The sequence below is a fragment of the Pezoporus wallicus genome, unplaced genomic scaffold (genome assembly GCF_028554395.1).
Source record: "Pezoporus wallicus isolate ANWC-B61680 ecotype Strahan unplaced genomic scaffold, APGP_CSIRO_Pwel_v1 contig_3181, whole genome shotgun sequence".
In the NCBI taxonomy this organism is placed as follows: Eukaryota; Metazoa; Chordata; class Aves; order Psittaciformes; family Psittacidae; genus Pezoporus; species Pezoporus wallicus.
This window is the reverse complement of record NW_026641700.1, coordinates 282,883-303,959: the sequence shown is the minus strand read 5'-3', so window position 1 is coordinate 303,959 and position 21,077 is coordinate 282,883. Positions and strand designations below refer to the sequence as shown.

General features: G+C 38.3%; 1 protein-coding gene across 1 annotated transcript in view; it reads right to left on the bottom strand.

Moving 5' to 3' along the window:
* Nucleotides 1–21,077, bottom strand: part of OSBPL10 (oxysterol binding protein like 10) — a 102,167-nt gene that overhangs the window by 23,956 nt on the left and 57,134 nt on the right. The window contains exons 5-6 of the mRNA XM_057424928.1: nt 19,193–19,403; nt 11,166–11,320 (exon numbers count right to left, since the gene is read on the bottom strand). Coding sequence (XP_057280911.1) covers nt 11,166–11,320; nt 19,193–19,403 — 366 coding nt within the window. The remainder of the gene's footprint in view (nt 1–11,165; nt 11,321–19,192; nt 19,404–21,077) is intronic.

Sequence of the window (21,077 nt, the reverse complement as noted above, 5' to 3'; positions counted from 1 at the left end):
TTGTTCAGAAGCAACGTTAAACAGAATTAGCATTTTAAGACTAGGCAAGGATTGCCATACTTTCTATAGTCATGTAATTACAATTAGTTCTACCAGTGCACATAAAAGTCAAAGGCCTCATTTTGATTTTCAGATTCCCTTCATTAATGATATAGATTTGCAAGCATCATTTACAGTTGCACTTGTGTTATTTGAGAGCTTGCAAACAGGTTTCCTGTGGGTGTAAGATCAAATGTAATTCTGTAAGGTCAGACAGCTTTAGCACATTTACACAATTGTGACAAATTGGCTCCAGAAACTTTTCGCCAGCTTCAGCACCAAAGTTAAGAGTTCTCTTTGTAAAGTAGACACAGTAAGAATACCCCAAAAGTAGTAATATATAATGAGCTGTCAGCTTCTTATACAACTTGTCACTCTATCAGAATCAACAAAACTGCAGGAACTTGTGTCACTTGCCTTCTCCCTGGCAGCAATGTCATGCATGACAGAAAAACACGCAAGCCTTCAGCACCCATCCCTCATCAGCAGTGATGTAACTCTCAAATGTAGCTTGTCCATTAAGTTGTACTTATTAAATTATTTTATATACAGACTAGCATATTAGCATGCTATTGTGGTTGCTTGTCCCTGGCTGGATGCCAGTTGTCCACCAAAGGCAATCCCCTGCTCAGCTGGACAGGAGAGAGAAAATATAATGGAAGGCTGGTGGGCTGAGCTAAGGACAAGGAGATCACTTGCCCAGTACTCTCATGGGCAAAACAGACTCAACCTGGGGAAATTTAATTTATTACCAATCGACTCAGGGTAGGATACTCAGAAATGAAATCAACTTTTAAAAACACCTTCCCCCCATCCCTCCCTTCTTGGGCTTAATATCACTCATGATTTCTCTACCTTTCCCCCCCCCAGCAGCACAGGGGGATGAGGAATCAGGGTTGTGGTCAGTTCATCACATCGTCCCTGCTCCTTCCTCCTGTCTTCCCCTTGTCCAGGTGTCAGGTCCCTCCCACATGTAACAGCCCACAAAGCTCTCCAGCTTGGGTCCCTTCCATGGGATGCAGTCCTCCAGGAACAGACTGCTCCAGTGTGGGTCCCCCGTGTGGTTACAAGTCCTGCAGCAAACCTGCTCCAATGTAGGCTCCTCTCTCCATGGGGCCATGGGTCCTGCCAGGAGCCTGCTCCAGCACAGGCTTCTCATGGGATCACAGCCTCCTTCAGGCAACCCCCTGGTCCGGTGTGGGGTAGTCCATGGGCTGAAGATGGAGATCTGCTCCACTGTAGACCTCCATGAGCTGCAGGGGAACAGTCTGCCTCACCATGGGCTGCACCACGGGCTGCAGCGGCATCTCTGCTCCAGTGCCTGGAGCATCTCCTCCCCTCCTTCTGCACTGACACTGGTGTCTGCAGGGCTGTTTCTCTCACATATCCTCAACTCTTCTCCTCCAGCTGCTATTGTGCAGCATTGTCTCCCCCCTTCTTAAATAAATTAAGAGGTACTACCACCATCACTGACAGGCTCAGACTTGGCCAGCAGCTGATCCATCTTGGAGCTGGCTGCCATCTGGGCTTGGATTGTGAGAGAGAGGGCCAAAGTCTTTATGTAATCCTGGATACATCATTCATCACAGATAGGTCAAACTATAGAAGCCATTGGTAGAAAATGAAAAATTGTCTACAAAGTGTCCAGAAATTAATTTCTTACTAATTAGTTGTGTTTGGTAATTCAGGTCTCCAGAGAAAATAAAATTCTTCAAACTAGGATTATCAACGATTCAAATAACTCTTTTTGTGTGTGCGTGGATAATTTTATATATATATATAGTGGTTTGTTGTTTTGTTTGAGGTTTGGTTTTTTTTTTCATTGAATATGCTAAGCACACCACTGGATGTTCAGAAAATGTCTCTAGCTAGGGACAACAGCAAGGATCAAAGTGTGGCAATGTGAGCAGTCCGTCTATCACACATGATTAACTGGATGCACGTAACAGCAGCTACCTACTGAATCAAGCAATATCTAGCTCTCTTTAGGCAACCCTTCCTTCACTGTGAAGCAAGCAAAGTAAAAATGTATCTTGATACCAATACTTCATAAATATAGACAAGCTGACATACAGATGATGCAAGCAAAGACAATAATTACAAAACTTCTATCATAGGTGACAAATAGTTCTACGATCTTTTTCTTTCCCAAAAAAAAACAATCTGACAAGCATCTGGAGGCCAGCACATTATCCAGATATTCACCATTCTGAGAGCTTTACTAATGCTTTTTTGTTAATGTTCTGCAGAAGTATCTCTGGGAACAGAAGTCTTTTCATCCTTGAAGATAAAGGTCAAAAAGGTTCCTTTTCCTGCACTGCAGCTGTGTTTCACTCTGACCTGTGACCATACTTAGGGGTGAACATAATATAGTAGTGATGAGAATCAGGTAACATAAGAGATTTAAGAAGAAATAGGGTTGATTTCTTATCTTAAATGAGGAGGAAAAACATGTAACATGAAACAAAGGGCATCTACGTTTATGTTGCAGTACAGCCTGCATAAGCCTTCCGAAAAAATATTAGAAACTAACCATGAAAATGATTATGTTAAGTATAAAGAATCAATCAGTGACTTAACATCCTTTTAGAGGTCCTCATTTGGGTTACCCACAGCACTGTAATCCTGTAATGCACCAAATACTGTTTGTTGGACAACTTTCCCCCTACATGTTCATAACTTCTTCCTAAGACAATTCCTCTTGCAAATTTTGATTTTCATAAACCTAATGCAGTCAGTCCTGAAAAGCAGCTGAAATGCAGCTAATTCCCAAACACAGACTCAACAGGAAGAGACTAAGTACCAGCACCAGTCCAGACATCTTGCGAGTGTCTTTTATGAAATGAGAGCTACTGAAGCACAGCACTGTTTAACCTGAATCCTGAAACACAAGAAGACTTTGCAATATTGCATAAATTCAAACAGAACTGGGAATAAGTATTTTTCATGACTGGTATCATCAGAAAGAAAGAGCAACATGATACTACAAGAAATGCTCATAGAAAAACCCTATGGACTTGTCGTAAATTGAAGCAAAAAACCTTGAAGGCTAGCATAAATCACAACAGTAAATGTTATGCTAACCTAAACCCACAAGAAATACAGTATCACATCATAAACAATTTTAACAAAACCTAATGCAATAAAGATACTAGTGAAGAATAATTTCCTGAAAGATACTCACAGTTTTGTTACATGCTTATTTATAACTTTTGGAGAGCTGAAGACAAAAGACTGCACTGAGCTGCAGGCTGGTAAGGAAGACTAACATGGAGGAAAGTACAGCATAAGGCTGTATTAAAAGGGATCATCTCTAGAATAAGATCCTTGCAGAGAAACCTGAAGAACTAGAAACAACTTGCCCCATGCTCCTGAAAAGAAGGGAAAGTCAAACACCTTTTGGTAAGGGACCCAGCAGGCAATTTTAGTTACCCATGTGACAGTACAGCACATTGATAAGGTAAGGAATCATACTCAAACAAACCTTTGCTCCCACAGATAATTCCTTAGAGAAACTGCAACAGTTTGTGCAGAAAGGCTGTCAGACCTCCACTGTTGGAGGTGTTCAAGACTTGACTGGACATGATCCTCAGCATGCTGACCTGAGCAGCTCTGCTTTGAGCAGAGTGTTGAGTTGTAGGACCTTCAAAGGTCCCTTCCAATTGGCATGGAGTACTCTGTGATTCCATAATGATTCTGCTTGCAAAGCCCCATAACTGAAAGGTTAGGAAGTCACAGAACTGGAATCATTCAGCCAGCTGTAATTCTCTTCTCTTTTATGTCACTTAGTATGCTACCTAAGCAAATTCATGGTAGAAACATGCTATGATGTTAGTCAATAACATACCATTCACATACACAAACAGGGCACAAAATGATGGACAACTACAAACTCAACCTTTACAATCATCTGGTCTTGCAATACTAACCTATATGTAAATCGAGTTCTTGCAGTGCTATTTCTTGCATGCAGCATCACATGCCAGCATATTTGTAAGAGGAAAGAAATGGTAAAGACAAGTAATTAAACACAAGTAATATTAACAATCTTTCCCCTTGTTATACCCCAATGCTTATTGAACCATTCTGACTCTTCCTGCCATTTCTTGACCCATCCACTATACACACTGTTACTGCTGCCACAAACACACACACATTCAATGTATATATGAAACTAGAAGACTGTTACCTTTTATATTGGTAAATTCTTGAGGCCAGTGGAATTTTCTGCTTGAAAAGCTTGTAAGATTTGTTTTGAGCCTGATGATTCACTTGGTGCATCTCAGACTGTGAAGACAACTGCCCTGCCTCGCTACACTACAACATAGAAAAGTCCTGCCCCTCTCTTTCCAACTCCACCTCTGAGACAAAGTTTTATAATGAAACACTTTCATCCCAGCTGTTTCCATATCCAGGGTTTTTCAAAAAAAGAATTACTGGAATTCATCACCACAAGCAGAAAACCCCATCTTTTTATAGCAAGAGCAGATGGAAGAGCCGAAGCCAGGTTGGGTACTGCCTTGCTAAGATAGATAAAGCAATTCCAACCTGAGACAAACACTCATTTTAGAAGAGTTCAGCCCAACTTACTAAAATCTAGCTAAGATATTGACAGTGACAGTCTTAATGAGATGGGTAAGTTTACTAATGGGCCGTATTGCCAAACCCATACATAAACATACTAAGAAATAAAACTTACAGCACAAAGCAAATCAATTGGCATACAACCAATCAAATAGTGCAGAATCCTGAAATAAAATTAACATTGGCTTGAGAGCTCACTTTCCAGAGGGCACAGGTTTTATAATGAACAGAGTAAGAAACTGATCCATTTTAACTCAATTTTTAAGCCTTACTGCACAGGAACCTGAGTTCTTTATATCTCAATGATTTGTTTTCACCAATTTTCACTAGTAATTATGGAATACCACATGAACCAGAGCCACATGTTTATTGAAATTGGATGTAAATTTTGTATCAAAGCTTCATATTTTTATATTAAGAGAAATATTACTCTATTATATAGACAGCAGCTGGAACACACGCATTTTGGAGATGGGAGTAAATCAGCAAAATGCAATGGCTTTGGCTGGAGCTAAATGATTATTAATTATTTGCATAAACAGTTTCACTGGAGATCATTTGCTGACACAGTAAAGGGTCCAGAATGCTAGCAAAATCAAACTCAGCTAGATTATCTTAGTCATCGTCAGTGCTGCTGCAGCAGGCTTAGGCTCATTTCATTTTACTTTTAGTGTAATTGTGCATTTAATCCTTAAATATACCTTTACTTGGTTACCCTTAAATATACTTTCAATTGATTATCACAGATTTCATTTTTTAGATGGCCTGCTAGTGAATGGATTAACTGGTACCACCTTTGCCTAGAGATTAATTTATCTATCCAAGTCATTACAGACCATTTATTGTGCTCTTTGGCCCAAAAAGTACTTAATCATGCAGAAGGCAAAAAGCAGAGCACATTCAGAGATCCTGGAATGTCTATGCTAAACAGTGAAAAAGGACTCTGTAACACAGCAAATGTTCACTTTCCCACCCTGATCTGTTCTCTTTCCATTACTGCACCTGCGGCTAGCACTGTATATTTATGGCTAAACTGATCTTCCAACATCAATTACAGAGATTTACGGCAAGTACAAAAAAGAACTAGGAAACACTAGGAACAATTTACATTACGAAACAACCCACAGTCCTGGGCAAGTCTGCTGAGACACAGATAAATAAAGAAAAGGTAATACTGTATCTAATTTTAGTTTCTAAAATTGCAGGAGCACATTTAAAATTATTTCTTAGCATCACTAACACATTCTGTGACAGCTCTAAAGGCTATTACATCTTCTGCAAAGGATGAAGTATCATCATATTAGGATGTATACAACTTCAGCTTGAAGGCAACTAGCACCTGAAGAGACTGGACAAAAACAAATAATCTTTTAAAAATCAAGAACTAAACAATTCAGTACTTCCTGCAAATAGTGCAATTCCTTCTTACAGTTGAAAACATCAAGGTTTCAGATCATCTTTGATCAGATCACCTAGGAGACTGAAATACCTTCAATAACCTGGACTCAACTGCCCTTGCAATCACCATCACAATTAAAAACTGGTTTAGCAGTTAGATAATCAGAGCTAAAGCCTCAATCCTAGAGCTAAAACTTCAATCCTATTAAAAAGACACTTCAATATGGAGCATGTGTACAGGGAAAGTTAGAGACAAGAAAGCAGAAAGACTGCATAGATACCAGATCCACAGGATGGAAAGAATCAGCTGTCATTGCATTTTAAGGAATAAAAATTACATGAAAAGAGCTAAATCACAGATGTACCTCCAGCATAATTTTTGTAATAAATCTTAACTAGATTGTTAGATCAGAAGAAAAATGATCCCTTCATTCTCAGGTCCCACATAAGAACAGCCTGTTACCCACCTACATTTAGCTGCCAGGGGAAACATTTGGCCTGCAGTTACATTTTGTCAGCCCAGAAGGGGAATTCTGATACCTAGAAAGACCATCAGTTGAACTAGAACAGTAACTCACACATGGAAATGATATATACCTTTATTCTACTTTGGTGCCAAGTTTATTATACCTGAACTCACAATGAGACTCAGTATCTTAAAACTAACCAATTCCAGCATTTTCTGAAGAGAATTTCCTTAAATGATGGAAGCAGGGTCCTGTTTACTGCAGACTGAGCAAGTTCATGTCACAGCTCTGAAGAGGGTACTCTGGCAAATTCAACACCAGGTTTGTCATGTTCTGCTTAAAGGCAAAAGCACTAAGAAGTACCTTAAAATTTTAGCTTAGCTTATGCCAAAGAGTCCAAAGTATTTCACCAGGGGATGCACAAAAAATAGTATTTTACAGCAACTCACACCAGGTAGAGAATAGCTCTTTTTAACTCAGCCCTTATCCCTGCTTCCACTTTATGTTTCCAGTGTACAGATCAAAAAAATCCAAAAATGGAAACTAAAACTTGGAAAGTATGAAAAATAAAAGTGCTTGATCCACCCTTTCATTGTCAGGGGTTACTTCTTTCAGTGATGGTAACAGGGCTCTTTAACTTCATACTGTCCTGCGTCACAACCCTAAAACCGAAACTCAGCTGGGAAGATAAACAGCAATATCAAAAAAGGACAATCTAAAATAGGTAAAGAACACACAAGAAAATAATCTCTGCCACAAAATCTTGTACTAACTGGACAATTTTAAGCAATACCCAAAAAAAAAATATCCCTGTATACAGAAGCAAGAAACACCCTAACTAACAAAAGCAAGTAAGCACCAACACATTATCCAAAGAGAAGGATCTTTAGCTGCTGTATTATTTCACCGGGGAGAATCTTTGCATCCCTGAAACCCTGACTGCAACAGACCAAAAAGAAAAGTTTTACTTCAGTTATCTACAGCAAAGCTCAACTTCTAACTCATTATATCCCTCAAGAATGCTTAAGTTTTCAAAGAAAATCGTATCAGATGAACCTTGTTATTCCAGAGGAGAATTATAAAGATCCATGCCTCTTCATAAAAGTATAAAAGACCCCATGCCAGAGATAAAGTCCCTGTTTTGTTAATTATGTTCCTTAATGCACTGCAGCAAAGTGTCTGCATGGTGTGCCAAGAATTAACACAGCTGTCATGAAAGACATTCAGCCACTTGGTCGCGTTGCCAGGAAACCGCTGCCTGCCAGCCTGCTATATAGGAAAGAATCCTCAGCACTCATCTTTCCCCCTCACCGAAAATCTCCACTTTCTTTTTAAAATCACTGCTGACCTGTGTACATAAAATTACCTTTCCCTTATAAGCAAATTCTATAATATAAGCAGCTGAGTTACTTGTTCCTCAAGAGTAGTAATTTAACAGCTTTTTCTATTTCAGATTAGAGGTCAATTCACAGTTTGGTCAGTACATTTACTGTATTATGCCAAGAATTAGACAAAAAGCTCTCTCCTATTTCTTTGGGGTATAGCTTCTGTCCAAGAGATAAGAGATTATATCATTAAAAAGTACAGATTTTAAGAATAAAAATCTAGGCCAAGTCAAAGAATAAGCTGGAATTGACAGCACAAAAAGAGGAAACAGCACCCTCTTCTCATAATGTCTGTAAAAAGCAAGATTCACTTCTTTTGGCAGGAATATTTTGAAAGATGAGCCCCATTAATATACTATCAACTTCTTCAAATGCCTAGTTTGGGGTTTATAAGAAGAAAATCATTACAAGAAATAAGCTTCAGTTGAATGATATTTGTGGATTCCACTTTTCTACATTTAAAAGGAGCTGCCAGATAAATAAAAAAATCAGGGCCTTCAATGTCAAAAAAAAATGTCAAACAATGACATCTAGATGTGTTTTCTCATTCTCTGCTGTTGCCATCACAGTTATTATCAACAATGTATTTGGACCACAAAACAAGTGGTATGAAATGATTTGCGGTTGCTTTTATATATAATGACACATATTGAGTGATTAGCACAGTCAGTGCTAATTGAAAATGAACTTGGACATACAACAGGCCAGAATACATTTAATAATATGCTTAAAAACTGCATACAGAATTGTTAAAAGTGTGAAAGTGTGTGAAGTCGAACACCTTTGATAACTTTGGAGGGTGTCCAACATCATCTCCTGGGTAGCTACCTGGCTCATCCTTAGCAGCATAACAGTTCTGTTGCTTAGAAGATTGTTCTCTTATTCAAAGCCTGCTCTCTCACCTTCCTTTCTCTAGAAACAACAAGCAGCTCCAGCTTCCTGTTCAACACTTTGCTCAGCTTTGGAGAGATGGGCAGGACCTGCAGCACACAAGAGAAACTTCAACTTCTCTCCCAGAAAAGGATCTGATCTGAGAGGTGCAGCCTCTGTAACAGGGCATGACAACTTGTTTGATATGAAGATGAGTATCCAACAAAAGCATCAACATATGTAGATGCAACTGTTCACCTCTTACATAATTCAGATTTTGTACTTGAGCCTTCCAGTGGGGCACTGGCATGTTGATTTAAAATGATCAAAACTGAAAAATACATCAGTTACATTGAAAAGAACACTTCAAATTGCGAGCCAACAGTATCAATCTCAGACACCAATAAGCACACAGGGACTCAGCAGAAATGAAGACACAGGTTTGGAAGTAGCTTGAGGGAATGAATCCTGATTCAGGCCATTTTCCTGGGACAAAATTGAATTTCTGCATAATAAACTGTACTATCATAACAAATATTACACACATGAATCCAGCTGCTTCTTGTTGCTCAGCAATCCACAAACTTCCATTTACTGCTTCTGTCAAAATCACCATCTTCAGCTCATCTTTTCATAACTTAATCTTATTTATTCTTTCCCAACCACACACACACATACACACACACCCCCGTTTTAGGATTAATGGATTAATGCCTCAGGGCCTCCAAATACAGGGTGATGATTTCAGGAAGACTGCCCACAAAGCACTGAGGATTCTGTACTACAAACAGTAATATGCTCCCTTGATTAGATCCTTCTCTTCAAGAGTACTCCTTTCTCAATAAATCATGAATTCCACAAGCAAAGCAGTGCCTCAAGCTGTAACAGCAACTCAGTATCTCTCATCAGCAAGCAATGGGAAGAGACTGGACCTTAGAAAAAAAATTGTCATTTAAAACAAGATGTAAATAGCTCCACTCAACTGCAAAATGATACCCTGAGATGAGTTAAATCAGTGGCTGCTCTTCATGTTCTTGCTGCAACAACCATTTGACTTTACCAGGTGGTCAAGAATACAAACATCTAAAAAAACCAATGAAACAAACTGCAGTGTATCACTGAGTAAGGTGGTAACTCCCCAGACAATATTCTTGAATACCTATTTGTCTTAAAAAAGCACTATCGGAACTGCAGCTGGCTTATGTGAAAAACAAGTTACACAACTTCCTAATAAAAAGCAATTACAGATAATTTAAATCCTGTGATTAATGTACACTAGGAATTTGAAATTATTAAGGACAGATCTGGAAGAGGACCAAAGTAACACACAACTAAAAAAAGGTCAATCTGGTTTATCCTTGGATTTTTTGAACTATATTCAATTCAAGATACTACAAACAAATTGGAAAAACAAACAGCTTTATTGATGTCCCCAGCCATTACACGTTTTGTTAAAGGCAATATAATTTAATTTAAGCCATTCCAACTGCCAAAGAGCATTCACTAGTAATAGAAAATTATTTCTTCAGCTCTCTCAAAAACTTCTTCCCAGTTCTCCAGGTCTCACATGCTTCAGGTGCCCTACAATCTGTGGGGTCTCAGAGTGAAGTGTTTTCCTGATGGACAGCACTGGTAACCGAAGCAGACAGTAGAAGCTGGAGAAGTTTGTCATGGTGAGAGACTTTCAGTGCATGAGATGCCTGATACGCAGCTGTGAGCTTCCTCAGAGAGTCGATGCTTCAGAACTGCCCTTTACCAAGTAAATGCCACAAAAGCACAAATCAACAGGCTGGTGCAAGATGATGTGGACAAGTTCTGCCCACAATCACTTAACAGGAAAAGGGGTCAGAAAACAATATGGTTTTACAATTCAAAGTATAGTCAACGATGCTCAAGAGACAACCAAGAGCAAACAGGAACATGGAAGAACAAGTAGCAAGCGGATGTTGTGGTCCTAATTTCTCCTCTCTTTCTCAAACCAGTATAAAAAGCAAACAGCTTTTTCAATCACCAGGAGATAGAAATGTGTACTGACAGTCTGTTAACTGCTTTTATGACTAGAGACTGCATGCTTGCCACAGTCCGCTGTCCAAAGTACCTCAGAGAAGCAAAGGCACACCGCTGTATCATCAATGTATGTTTCTAGTTTTTAAACTGCACTTTTGCATGAAACTTGGCATTTTCACAACTAATTTCTAACAAAGAGGACACTATAAAGAAAAAAAAGTATGACAAGTAATTACTAAAAGCACCTACAATTGTACATAGAATCACAGAATCAGCTAGGTTGGAAAAGACCTTTAAGATCATCAAATCCAACATTTACCCCAGGACTGCCACGTCCACCACTAAACCATGATGCATCTAACCAAAGTCAAGTCTCAGATACAGCAGGAATAGCCTAGAGCCCTAGTGTGCTTACCTCTGTATTTGGCTGTAGTGCCGGTCCATCCTGGGCTGCAGATGGAACTATTGCCCATGTAATGTTGGCACTAGCAGTTGATAAGGAGCTGAGAGCACCATTTTTCAGTTGCTCCGTGGAGTGTGACTTGGGCCCAGACCATCCCAGGATACCTTCTGAAGCAGAAAATAATCCATATCAGTTTACAACAGACAGATTACAGATTTCTTCCATTCATCTGATCATTTTACTAACATAAATCAATTGCCATCTCTTCTCCGCTTCCACACACAGTTTTACTTTGGTAACAAAAATACACCAGCATCTTCTATGCCAATTTATCTGTGATAAATATTTTTAAAAGTCAATGAAAGAAGATTTTTAAGTGTTACTCCTACCAGCAGATTGTATAATATTTATGTGTAATCCTATCTGACAAACCGCGGTAAGTAAAGCATGTATTCTCTATCACTATTTTAATAGTTACGAAGTTATCCAAGTAAACCCTACATTTCTTCTGCCTGAAATAGAGCTTTAAGTTTAGTAGCTGTATTTTATTTCTCTCTGTACTATTAAAAGCTCTTTCTAGACTAAGCATTAAAATGCTCTCTACTGGTCCCAAGACCACAGTTTAGAAGAGATCTCATTACAAAGACACACATTAAGTATGAATCAAACAAAATTAGGCATCAGAACAATCCTTATTCCTGGGGACACCCAATTTCCAGGATGCCAAGACAGAAAGAATGATCAGCTAACGCACAGATGTTCCTCTCTTACTGCTCTAAAACATACTATCAACATTCAAATCAGCAGCCCTGGGCATGGGGCTTAAATTTCAGTTATTAATTACAGGCTGCAATAAAATGCAGAGATATGGAAAAGAAAATCACAGCTCTTTAGCCATTACCATAATTTGTATGCAAAAATACAACTGGTGCCAGAGGGAGGATTTCCTTCTCTTATCACTGACAACTTTTTAAGATAGTGCAAATCAACACAAAGTACATTAAAGAACATGCAGCTTCTCCTCTCCGTATCACCAGGGTTGTCTGAGGTTGCCTCCTAATTAAAATGGTTTGATCTGCTGAGGTATATTAACATCTACATTATTAAAAAATGGGCCAAAAATCGTATAGCTGACCTCTTACCAAATTCTGAAGATAATTACAGAAAACTCCTCTCATCTAAAATGGCACTAAGTTATGAAGACATGACAAAACTTCAGGTCTACTTAGTGTGATTTTGTGGCACCACCCTTTGCTGAAGAAAGCATCAGCAAACAGCTAAGTATAAAATGAAAGATTTGAGTAATCAACAGGGAAAAAAAATCCAGCTTTTTTTTTTTAATTTGTATGTGTGTTTCACACAATAACCCAAATTTACCCTTGCCAAACGCAGAACACATCTCTGTTTCACTTTTAACCAGCCACAGAGAGTTTTATGGAGCACACTTATGCTCCTCACCCCTTGTGACCCTGCAGTAGCAAATCTCAATCTGTTTTTCTGTTTCTTCCTGTCAAACAGCAGAATATTGTGTTACTACTGCTATTTTCCTATTACAGAGAGACTGGAAAAAAATACTCAACTGACTTATCGTTATGCCAATCTTTGAAAACAAGTAATCCAATCTTTTCCTTGGGCTATCCATTTTCTCTCTGCACACACAGCCTATTTGGCCTTCACTGTAAGCAACATTTTGCTTAATCTAGCTTCTGTAAATAAGCACAAGAAAAAGCTCCCACTTAAATAAATACCTTCCTCCAGGGGAAATTCTGAAGTGGGAACATTTACTTCACTATCACTTACATATTTTAAAACCACTATACTAGTTTTCCTCTTCAGTACAAACACACTGTAAAAAAACTATTTATTCCATCTTTCTCCACACATTTTAGAGACTGTTATAGAAATAGAAACTGTTAGAACAAGCATGTGTTTCCACCTGTCCCAAGGGCAATGGCACCCTCACAAACCAACAGATCTTGTCAGCTTGATCAATTTTTAAACAGATCTTAACAACATATTATGACTTAGCCCACACCAACAGGATGCTCAGAGTTCAGATCCAAAGGATAAAGCACATCTGTTTCCTCAACACCTCTGCATATGAGAAAAACTGTTTTGTTAAAGTCTGTCTGGAACTTGGACAGTTTGCAGAAGAGACACATACAGTAAAAGGTATTAGTCATATACCACAGAAGCCTAAACAAGTAAAAAGTCAGTTGAAAAAAAATGCCTAGTTTCAAAGTGTCACCAGAGAACCTTTGATGATCTTTAATCTATGAATCTGACATGTCAGCATTCTCGAACCACCCCAGTATAGCACTCCATCCCAATATAGCAGCCTACTTTTCAGGTAAAAGCGGAGTATGAAGACAGAACTCAACAGAAATAACCTTAAAATCAACTAAGATCAGAAGACAATCTCTATATAAAAAGTGAAAGGACACAACAACGTGGCTCCTTCTTTACTCGCATTATCAATTGTGCATCCAAATATTCTCATCTGCACTAGCAGAAATTACTCTTGCCACAAAATAGTGCAGGTAGTTGTTCTCTGTCCCATATTAAATCAAATTATTTTATTGGAGTTTACTCTCCACACACTAAGCGCCATCTATAATCAACCTGATCCACACTAACGGAGTTGCCATATTTGCCACATTATGGCACTCAGAATTTTCTATCACTAGATCAATTCCTGTTTTTTTAAAGACTTCAAGAAGAGAAAGAAAAAAACAACTGAAAACATAAAACCTAAACATGTATCTTCAGAGTTGGATAAGAACAGGAAGAAACTGCTGTCACTATTCTGTTTTTAAATTATTTTTTGCTCTGTTCTCAGTCATAGCCAAAGACAGCTGACAAAGGTAAATTCAATTCTTATTTTGATACATTTCACAGTTCTAAAGAAATGCTCCAGAAAGGCAGTCACAAATGGCAAAAACATTCATAGTTACACAGCTACTTTACTGTTTGCTTTGATTCGGAGGAAAACTCCAGGAACAAAGTTGCCAACAAAGTTTTCAAGCTGACAATCAGGTATTCTTTATTGCGGCACCAGGAGACACGGGGGATAGCTCCTCCTAACGTGTGTTTCCCCATTGCCACACAAGCCATCCTTTTATAGCCACTGGGCATACATACGTATTCATGAGGCTATGTATGGATTACATCATTTTCCAGAAGGTTCCCCGCATGTGTACAGAATTGTGGTGGTGGTCTCTGAGGGTCATTTACTTCTTCCAACAATCTTCATCACTTCTGGCAGCCTTTGAAGCACGCGCAGTAGATGCTCATACCAGTTTAACTGGTTCGTTAGCACCAGAGACATAATAATCCTCCTATCCTCCTACTTATCAGTTAGTTTAATTGTAGCCCATCCTGGACACCTGCCATTCCCAGATACTCCTCATCCCCGTGTCCTGTTCTTCTAGGCTGTTTTACTTAAAACTATGTCAACTACAATGATTTATCTTGTGAGAATTCTCCGTATGTCCTCTAGCTGTACTCTAATTTTTTTTCTCTATGTATCATGCACCTCAGTAATTTTCCATTGCTACTGTTACAAAGCCATCAAACTTAACATTACTTAAATCTAATTCTAAAGGTTTCTATATTCCATTTCGTGATTTTGTGCCCCCTTGTCTCAGCTTTAAGCACAAAGCACTATAGAAAATATCCAAAATAAAGCCTCTTTCCTGTTTCCTCTCAACATTTATTTCCACAGTGATGAACACACAGCAAACAAATCCACCAAGGCACAGCAGAATGCTTCTACGTAAGAAAAGTACAGCATCCAGACACAACCTACACTCCTTTCCCTATAGCAACGCTTTAGTTCATAAAATCCCATCTATTTCAGATGGCACAACAGACTGTTCTCCACACAAATGCTCTCAGAAGAAACGTGTTTTCCTTTCACAGGTGAATGCAGCAGAAGGGAAATTCTCCTCAAAGAGAGGGTTTACAAAGTATTTTTCAGTTAAGCAGTGTTGATAATTTTCTTTTGTTGGTTCTCATTTTCTAGGTACCTGATGTACCTTCAAACTGCATTTTTGTAGGACCACTGATGCACAAAATATGCTTAACATCTATCTCAATTCTGTACAAAAGCCTTTCTATTTTTAAGTCCTCTGGTCTTGGTTTATAGACTAAAAAATAAACCTTATGTTTTTTCCTGGCACAGTTGTAAGCTAACATCTATTGATAAAACTCTTGCAATATACTCTATATGCTAACCAATATCCCACTAACAATGCAACAGCTGGCCTCAAGGAGACACCAAGATTAGATCTAGATTCCTTCTGCTGCCTGGGACAAATGAAACAGTTTTGTTTCTCTGCTGAATCCTAAAGCAGGCTGAATCAGCAACAGCAAGCGGCAGCTGCACATCTGCTTTTTGGATTAGAAAGACAAGACAATGATTTATCTGCTAATGCTATATGGGGACTAGAAAATAGTATTTATCTTTAAAAGCAAAAAGAATATATAAGGAATAATGTATTAGCATTTAGATAGAACAGCAAATATTTTTGGTTATTCTTGACAGTTTCAAGTCCAGTGATGATCCATTTAAGGGAGACCTGACTCACCACACCAAATTTAGCAAATTACATCAGTAACAAAGAATATGTTGTCCTCTGTCTTCTTTCCTCACACTTCCCTGCCCAGAAGCATTAGGGGTGGAAAGGGAAAAGCATTTTTCTCTCTTCCTGCCATCTCAGCTGCAGGAGAATCCCTAGTTGTCATCTGTCACCAAACTGAAAGCATCTAGATTTTGTCTTTCCTGTCCATTTATTTTCTCTAAAAAGGAGGCAACAGAGGATCTGCTAAAATAAAGTTCAAGTATATCCCCCCCAACTCCAAAATCATCCTCAATCCATTTGCTGCCATGGCAGCCAAAACAAGCAGCACTTGCACATTCAAATAAACTTCAGAATATCTATAGTAAGAATGGGTTTGGGTTTTGTTTTTAAAAAAAATCTTCAGAAAAAAAAAAAAAACCTGACATTTTATTTTACAGTTTGGAAAAGTAAGCAAGTGAGAAACAGAAAAGTATAGGAGGGAATTTCTATCAGGGAGATGCTTTGTTCAGTAAATGAATGGCTAATGTTGAAACACAGACTCAAAGAACAGATTTATGTGTGCAGGCTGCTGCTACAAGACAGGATTCTTTCTGCCAAAATACTAGAAAAAAAAAAAGAACACAAAAAAAACAACCCACCCCATACTTAAAACACAACATAAGCTGCTAAAGCTACTTTAAAACACTGATGCTTGCTTTGCTCACAGTTTGGGAGAGAAAGATATTAGCCATAGCAGTCAACAGCCTCTCTCTCATACTCTTCTGCCAAAGGCCATAGAGGCAGAAAAAATAATCTTAAAAGTTTTAAAGTTTTAAGTGAAGACAAAAGCTTCTTCTCCACATTTTCATTTTAAAAGGCACTCTTTTCATGTCTGCATGCTAAAAGAACTCAAGCTTCTCACAAGGAAGTTAATGCTGATTAGCAAGTGCTTTACATGCATCTAAATGGTGATATTCTTGGGCAGTAAGAAAATCTTTGACATTTTTCTCCCTTCTACAAAAAGAGCAAAATTCCTAAACTGTAAGAAGCTTGTATAGATGCAATTCCTTATCCTCAACTCAAACTACACTTAAACACTTTCAGCTAGCAATATCCTTCTCTGGCATATTTTTCAATGAAAGAAAAAAAGCCTACAAATAATTTTGCCAGTGATCAATGCACATACCTTTAGCAACAACAGCTAGAAATGAATTTGTTATTTTTACTCAATAGTAGAAACACATGCAGCACTAGGATGGAAACATTTAGAAAGAAATAAATTGTACAGGGCCACTGCATCTCATGGGAAATGCATTTAAGACTTCCTATCAGAGGAACATACAGCTTTTAAACTAGTAAGAGTCATTTTCACTTTACAGTATTGACAGGCAACAGTAAAGGTCATCTTTTGGTTGCGCCTTCTGAGTATGAAATTAAAAAAAAAAAATCACCTGGAGGACACAGAATCCAAATTAAATAGTCTCAAAATGGGAGTCTGCTAGAGGATTACTTAAACGCATTAGTCTGAGTAGGTATAAGTTTATGCAGCTTTGATGACTGACACTCTACCAACTCAGCAGAAATGTTAAGCCTATCAAAGTACGCCTAGATAAGATTAAGTGTATAGGAAAATAAATAACCAAGACCTGTAGGCCAGGTTCTGTCAGGCAAATGTGTTGCATAATAAAGCCTGGGGAAAAGTAAAGGAAACAAAAAATATAATTTTCCTACAGTCAGGGAGAAGAGCTGAAGTATTTCAGCAGCTTTTAGTTCCTTTTGTTATTCTTTTTTTCTTTTTTTCTTTTTTAATTATATACCAAAGAATAGGCACACACACACACTGAAGAGATAACTGTGTGCATTCGGGTTCTCACAGTCACACCAAAGATGTGCATGTGAACCAGGACTACAGAATTTTGATTCTTAAAAGGACTGCTGTACAAGTTGTCCTCCTAGGAGGAACAAAAACACTGACTAAATTTTATTTATAGCCATGGCTTTCCACTTTTTTTTTCTCCCCAAAAATATGGAATTCCCTTTCAGCAATTACTAATGCTATGCTTGCTTTTCTCTGGTTTTGTGCACAAATCCTTAAAAATCACTTTGAAATCAAGACACTGATCTAACAGAAAATTATTTTGACACTGATCCAAAGACATGTACAACTCAAGTGATTTCTCTCTGACAGTTCACTTAGATCATATGGATGCAAAAAACAAATTTCAAGGACTTCGAGACTAAGACAGTTTTCATCTTTGTTCCAAACCATTCTCTTCTGAAATGAAATTATATGAACAAATTCAATTAAATGCACTTTATCATTACTATTTAGGAAAGCACAGGGGCTTTTTTGCATTTTCTATAAGACAGAATGTAGAAAATAAAATTTATTGAAATTTTTTTATATAATCCTGTATGAAATGTATCAGAATCTGGAAGTGGGAAAGCCACAAAATACTCCAAGTTTTTACACTTTTTTCCCCAAGAACACTTGTTACATTATTTGCCTACTCCTCAGCTGACCCTCTCACATTTCTATTCTCCCCACAACAGGAATTCTTCAGAGGGCTTCCTACCTAGCTGCCTCAGCAGTCCTGAGGGCATATCCTACCAGTAGTAAACCTACTGCAAGAGGGATGTTGTTGAAGCACATGAAGAAAACATAAAAAGCCACCCCATATCCAGAGTTCTGCTGCTGCTCCTCTTACATTAAGTCCTGCTCCTGCTCTTAGACAAGGTAGTGCAGTTTGCATATGGAAACAAATTGATCCCCCTTTTAGACATTATGGACAGAGATATAACGCTGGGTGAACCGAAAAAATTGAGCTACATGAGGACTGTGAGGTTCATGCTTGCAGAGCTCAATGCAGAATCACACTGATATTTTAGGCTCATAAAAGTTTGCCATAGATTTTTTTTAATTTTATTTTTAATAGCAGCATGGAGAACTCTTTCCAGTTTTAAAGAAAACGGCAGATTGGAACAGATCTGCCTCAGCAGCACCCTTCCATGTGGAAAACTAGAAATATGATTTTCACTTTTGCTGCATAGTATTACATATCATCAAGCAAATCTGTATTGTGATTTCAATCTAAAAAGAAAAAAAAAAGATAATAAGGTGGCAAAACAAACTAACCCAGAAGGTTCTGCACTGTCATAAAAATACAGTGCTTATCTACCTGTTCTCCATGTCTCTCTTCCTCCTTCCTTATCCCCTTTTTTTTGTCTTGCTGTTTTCAGAACCTGATTTCCCTGAGAAGACTTAGGATAACCTCTCTTCCTCCCCTCTTCTGATTTCAATAAATCTTGCATCTTCTTCTATGCAAAGAAAAAGATTTGTGATACTTGAGGCTGTAGAAACTTATAAGCTGCTCACCCCAACCTGCCCCTCTGAGGAATGTGTAATTCTGCCTGCTTCAGTATCATAATAAAAAAACCCAAGGCACATAAATAATACCCAAGAGAGCTTGTGCTTACCTGATGACAGTGGCCTGTTATGATTCTGGCCCACTTGATGCATGCTTTGCTGTAATAGAGCCAGGCATTCTCCAAGGCAGCTCAGGGTGGCAGCAGAGGTAGCTTTTAAAAGCAGCAAGTCCTGATCCAAGGCAGAAAGGGGCCCAGAACTTGGCAGAGCTTCAATGGCTTGTACAAGATTCTTCTGTCGTCCTTCAACTTGGCTCATGATCTGTAAAGGTTCAAAAACATCTGGTTTCATAGGTAATATCACTATTGTAGCTATTAAATTCTTATGGGTTGATGTAGTGACTAAATGTGAAGAACTACCACAAATGGATGTTAATGTTCTGATCCAAACATACCATATACTTACCTACAAAAACGAAGGGCTTGAGACTACCAAAGGTCTGTAAAAATGTCAAGACTATGTTAGACAAAAATCATCTCTTAAAATAGGAGGTTCATTGTAGGTTTAATAGCGTGACTGATACTTTCTGAAAGTCTTTGTAAGGAAAAAGTACAAAAATTCTTTCTCCATTATTAATTTAGGCTTAGATTTTTCTCAACAGATGTTACCTGAGGCACCCAAAGATGTTACACTGTCCCTCCTTCCCCCTTCTTACATAAATTATCTAATCACAGTTTAAGAACAGTTTTCATTTCTCAAGCATCAGTAAGGAATTGTTTTTACAAAACAAGGTAACTTGTATGTTTACAGACATTAGCATAGGATGCTACTTAGAGTACTTATTTACTATCAGATATGAATACCAACTGCCAGGGAAAATGTTAATTCTAGATTTGGACCATCCAGATGACAATGAAATGTGTGTGCTTGCATCGCAGATAAAAACATTGTTTGAGCAGGCTGTTCTTGAAAAAAAAATGGCAAGCTTCCAAAATCCCTCCTAAAGCTGAAAGAAAAAGATGTTTTAAAACTTCTCACTTCATTTATACATCCTGTAGGAAATAATACATGCATATGACAAGCCTCTGTTCCTACACATTGTTGTGGTTTAACCTCAGCCGGCAACTAAGTACCACACAGCTGCTTACTCACCCCCTCCAGTGGGATGGAGAGAAGAGGAAAAAAGGTAAGAACCCATGGGTCACGATAAGAACAGTTTAATGACTGATATAAAGTAAAAGACAATTATAATAATCATAACAACAATAACAACAGGAAATAAAGACAGAAAAAGGAATAAACCCCAATAAATACAAGTAATGCACAATGCAATTGCTCAACACCTGCTGACCAATACCCAGGCCTGAACCGAACAGCAGTCGGTCCCTTCCAGGTGCCTCCTCCCAGTTTATATACTGGGCATGACATGCTGTGGTACGGAATACCTCTTTGGCTACTTAAGGTCAGGTGCCCTGGCTGTGCTCCCCCCTGGCTTCTTGTGCCTCTCCTCACTGGCAGAGCATGAGACTGGAAAGTCCTTGACCAGGGTAAGTGCTACTAACAACTAAAATATCCATGCGTTATCAGCTGTTGTTCCCAGACTAAAGTCGAAAACACAGTACTGCACCAGCTATGAGGAAGAAAATTAACTATCCCAGACAGGACCAGGACACACTCACCTTGCCAAAAACTTACTGCAAAAAAATAGAGGTTTATACTTAAAGTACCCAAAGCTCTCAGAAAAAATATCTGAAGACTTTACAAGAAACAAAGATTCAAGCTCCATTTGTCCAAATTACTATGCCAACAAAAAAAAAGTATTAACTTAATGACTTTTTTATTATTATTAATACATTTTCAACGTATGGTGTGCTTCCTAAAGGAACAGTTGGAAGAAAAGATTATCATTGCCCTGGAAGAATGCACAATATAATCGTATGGAAAACTGCTTTCCTTCTTTTCCCATCCTGAATAAGAGTGTTAAGTTGAAAACCT